General features: G+C 42.6%; 1 protein-coding gene across 1 annotated transcript; it reads right to left on the bottom strand.

The window, feature by feature from the left end:
• Window positions 1-681: 681 nt before the first annotated feature.
• Window positions 682-1,773, bottom strand: LOC130469990 (uncharacterized). The gene has a single exon (XM_056839543.1). The coding sequence runs from the start codon at window positions 1,771-1,773 to the stop codon at window positions 682-684; it is 1,092 nt and encodes a 363-aa protein (XP_056695521.1).
• Between the last annotated feature and the right edge of the window lie 3,430 nt (window positions 1,774-5,203).

The raw sequence follows: 5,203 nt of genomic DNA, 5'->3' as shown, positions 1-5,203 counted from the left end.
GAGAAGGCGTCATCTTATATGACTGCTCTTGTTGAGTCTTGTTTTGCGCTTTTACGTCTTTGTTAGTTTGGGCCACTTTTAAGGCCGTTGTTCAGTTAGCCACTCGTGACGCCGCCACTTAGGGCTCGTTAATGTGGGGGTATTTCGGGTATTTCACTTTTTATTTTTGTGAGTGGCTTTATTGAGCCATGAGTTCATCAGATAAGGAAATATTATCATAGAGTTTATCATTTTACTAAATAGAAAAACTAAATTGGCCGTTTTGTAGGCAGGCATTACAGGCCTTTTTGTGGGCTCTTGCACAATTGTTAGCCCGTTTAGTAGGCTCGAATTACATAAATTATCCTAATTTAATGACATTCTATTTTTAGCCACTTTTTTCCTCATGCTTTCTCTTGCCTCTTGCTTCGGCCAAATCTTTCTTCCATGCTGACGGGTTGAGGGTTGTGAGGTAGCAGTCTCTCGCCTGCTGTTGGTCTCCATGTATAGTCCCTATCGCCCCATCATCACATACAAACTTCAGGAGCATGAGATGGGTGACGACTACCGCTTTAATTTTGTTCAGGGTGGGACGTCCCAAGATGACATTGTATGCTGTCAAGTCCTTGACGATTATAAAATTCACTCCCATCTTTCGTCCATCTTTTCGATCCCCGATCTGAACCGGCAAGTTGATGACGCCTACAGGATGTATGATGCTTCCTCCAAAACCAATGATGGGATAGTGTATGCTCTATATGGTTTGGGATCGTGGGCTAGGCGGCTGAGGCACTCCATGCTCATTATGTCGGACGAGCTCCCAGTGTCTATCAGGATACGCTTCACTCTCATGTTGGAGATTTTGATCTCGACCACAAGAGGATCATCATGCGTAGTGGCTACTCGTCCACCATCCGACTTACATATCTCTATCCGAGGGAATGGGTCCACAGGTGACTTTCCTGACAGCATCACTTGCCCTAGGCGGCGGGCATAGTCTTTCTGTCCCCTCATGATGGTTCCTCCAGCGGCTGGCCCCCCAGATATGACGGCTACAAATCCCCCTTCGCTGTGATTTCCCTCTGTTGGTGAGACGGGTGACTTGTTCTTTTTGTACTGGTTCTTCCCCGGGCTGTGAGCACTCCTTTGTAAGTAGTTTTTGAGGTGTCCTTTGGAGACTAGGGCGTCTAAGGCTCTCTTCAAGCTTCTACAGTTCTTGGAGTCATGCCCTATATCCTCGTGGAACTGGCAATACAGCTTAGGATCTCGACTCTCAGCAGGAGACTTCATGGGAAAAGACCGTTCAAGGTCGAACTTGGTCCCGACGTCCATCAGTATCGTGAGGAGATCTGTGTTGTACTCGAAATATTCTCTTTCTTGTGGACGTTCTCTCTTGTGTCCAGGAGAATTGGTATCATGCTCTTTCGAAAGAGCCCAAGTACCATTTACTCGTGGGGCCTTTCGGTCTATTTTGTCCTTCTTTCCCGAGGAATCTGTTGCCTCACCAGTCTTTCCAGCTTTGGACCCGCTGCATATTTCTGTTGCATGGATAAACGCTTCAGCCTCATCCAACACTTCGGCCATAGTCCGAACACTCTTCTTAACTAAGTCAAACTTGAATGATCCTTTCTTCAATCCCCTGATAAAATTGTCGAAAGAGACGCCGTCGGGTAGATCTGGGATCTGCTCGGCTTCTAGATTTAAACGTTTCACATAGCTTCTTAGTGATTCATTTTTTCCTTGTTGAATGCGTCCCAAATGCATGCTTGTTTTCCTTTCTTCCTTGTGTGCCATGAACCTGGGGGAGAACAGGGTTTGTAGTTCGCTGAAAGAGGCTATTGATCCTGGGGGCAGTCGTTGATACGAGTTTAAAAACTCGTTGTATGAACAAGGATAGTTGATTAACAAGCTAGACCTTTAACTCGTTGATCGTGAATGCAAGACAAGACCTATTGACTCACAATCAGTTCTTTGAATAGGAAACGCGTCCAAAACAAAGAAAAAGGCTGAATTATAAACTATAATTCGAAATGTAACAAACAAGTGTTTTAATCATCCAGTTGGTTGTTTATTCCAATCAAGAAGCTGCCTATAAATAGCCAAAAACCAACAGCTACAAGAGCTTTAAACGGCTAATTAAGAGCCATTTAAGAGCCTTTAAAACTGGCAGTTACAAGCTCTAAAGCCTCCTAATTCAGTCACTAAATTGGAGGTTACAAAGGCTTAAAACTCTCCTTACAAACAGCAATAATCAAAGCTAAGTAATGACTGAATTTAAATTGGGGATTTAAACAAATATCCCTTTATTAAACCGACTCTAACCAAAGCAATTAAAAATAATAAGTGCGTACAATCTGTTTAAACAAGCGGACCAATGTGATTAAACGGACCAGTTTGATTTAACGTACCACCTTGATAATAAGGACCATATAACGAGCTCACTCAATCCAAGTCACCATGCACACAAAATGAGCCATTGAACCCAAATCAGTTTTGGTTCCAATTGCTAGCATAAGACTATCACTTTCATCCATAACCATATCATCCCCTCCCCCTTTAAAAGGAATTGACCTCAATTCAGCAAGGCCATCATCATCAAGATAAGGTGAAAGATCACCTACATTGAAAGTAGCATGGACACCATAGTCTCCCGGAAGCTCAATCTTGTAAGCATTATCATTCACACGTGCAACCAACTTGTAAGGACCTTCAGCCCTAGGCATAAGCTTGTTCTTGCGTTTGCTTGGAAAACGCTCTTTCCTTAAATGAACCCAAACCAAATCACCTTCTACAAACAACCTCGGTTTGCGATTCTTATTTGATTTCTGTTTATAAGAGGCATTAATAGCTTCAATTCGCTCACGAACTTGTTGGTGCAGTTTCATCATAGACTTTAACTTAGCATCGGCATCCTTGTGAACCAACTCATCTTTTGGTAATGGAATTAAATCCAAGGGCAAGTATGGATTAATCCCATATACTACCTCAAATGGAGAATGACCAGTAGCATAAGTAGGAGACCGATTATAAGCAAATTCAGCGTGAGCAAGCTTGACATCCCAATCCTTTTGCGTTTTACCTACCAACCCTCTCAATAGCGTTCCCAAGGTTCGATTTGTCACCTCTGTTTGCCCATCAGTTTGAGGGTGATGTGAAGTGCTACACAACAACTTGGTTCCCACCTTTCTCCACAATGTATTCCAAAAGTAACTCAAGAACTTGGAATCTCGATCAGAAACAATAGTCTTTGGAATTCCATGCAAACGAACAATCTCCTTATAATACAAATCAGCCACATTACAAGCATAATCCGTTTTGTGACAAGCAACGAAGTGAGCCATTTTTGAAAATCTATCCACCACGACCATAATAGCATCCTTACCTCTTTGAGTACGAGGAAAAGCCACTATAAAATCCATGGATACATCTTCCCAAGGGCGAACTGGAACTGGCAAAGGTGAGTATAAACTGGGTTTGAAAGAACTCTTGGCCATATGACAAGTCACACATTTATTCACAATGTTCGTTACATCATCTAACATTTTAGGCCAAAAGAAATGTTCTCTCAAGATTTCCAAGGTCTTGGCTATGCCAAAGTGACCAGCCAATCCTCCACCATGAGCCTCACGCACTAGTAACTCACGAATTGAATGCTTAGGAATACAAAGGCGATTACCTTTGAAAAGAAACCCATCTTGCAACATGTACTCCCCATAAGCACCAACTGCACATTTCTCGAATGCAACTCCAAAATCACCATCATCATGATAATAATATTTTAAGGTCTCAAACCCCAACAAACGAACATCAAGTGTAGCAAGCAAAGTGTACCTTCGTGATAATGCATCAGCCACCACATTGCTTTTACCATCTTTGTATTTCGAAGAAAAATGAAAGGATTGCAAGACTCAACCCATTTAGCATGCCTTGGGCTCAATTTTTGTTGCCCATTAATATACTTCAAAGTGGCTAGAACGCAAATAATGACTCCAATGATCCAAAGCTCTAACAATGGCATAGAACTCTTTATCATAAGTGCAATAATTCAAACGAGCACCCCCTAACTTTTCCGAAAAATAAGCTATGGGACGCTTACCTTGGATCAAAACAGCACCAATCCCCACTCCACTAGCATCATGTTAGGTTATGATACATATGATATTACATAAATCATGCGGAAACAACCATTAACCCAGGAATACATATTATTTACACATAATCATATAGCATAATTTAGATGCATACTCTTTGTTGCGTGCCCTCCCTAGCTGCGCCCGAACCGAACAAGAACAAGTCTTTAGGACTCCAAGTGTCGTCCCTCCGTAGATAGTCCACAGCACGTCCGGATCCGCCTTAAGATTGACCAACTAGAATCGCCCTTAAGGTACTAGAATTTTCGGCACTTTTGAGCAAGATGTGTGATTGAATTTTTCTCTCAAAAACTCACTTTGAATACTTTGAAACTCGTTATAAATTGTGAACCCAAGCCACATATTTATAGGGGTATGGAAAGGGAATTGGAATCCTATTCAGATACAAATTAATTAAACCTAGAATCCTACAAGAACTCTAATTAATTAATTTATCTAATAGAATTAGGAATTTAATCATTAACCGAACTCTGCATGTTTTAGGAATCGTGCATGAACACAAACACTCACGCACACACACACGGCAGCCACGATGGGCCGCCCATGCGCGTGCGTGCGAGCAGCAGCCCACGCAGCGAGGCCTACGCGAGCTACAAACCCACGTAGCTCCTGCGCGCGCTGCCTCGGCCTGCTGGGCCTGGCCTTGCGCTGGGCCTGGCGTGGCCTTGGCTGTTCGTGTGGCGCGCTTGGCTTGCTGGGCGATGGCCTGGCTTCGTGCTGGGCCCTCGTCCGGCAGGCCTCGTCTGATGCTTATTCGTACGATACGCTTCCGATTAAATTTCCCATTCCGGAATTCATTTCCGATACGAACAATATTTAATATTTCGGATTCCGGAATTAATTTCCGTTTCGAACAAATATTTAATATTTCCGTTTCCGGAATTATTTTCCGATTCCGATAATATTTCCGATTCTGACAATATTTCCGTTTCCGGCAATATTTCCGATTCTGGCAATATTTCCATTTCCGATAATATTTTCCGATACGTACCATGTTTCCGTTTCCGGCAACATCTACGACTTGGATAATATTTATATTTCCGATACGATCCATATTTCCGTTTCCGGTAATA

This window comes from Spinacia oleracea, chromosome 3 (genome assembly GCF_020520425.1).
Source record: "Spinacia oleracea cultivar Varoflay chromosome 3, BTI_SOV_V1, whole genome shotgun sequence".
Lineage (NCBI taxonomy): Eukaryota > Viridiplantae > Streptophyta > Magnoliopsida > Caryophyllales > Amaranthaceae > Spinacia > Spinacia oleracea.
This window is presented reverse-complemented; position numbering and strand designations above follow the sequence as displayed.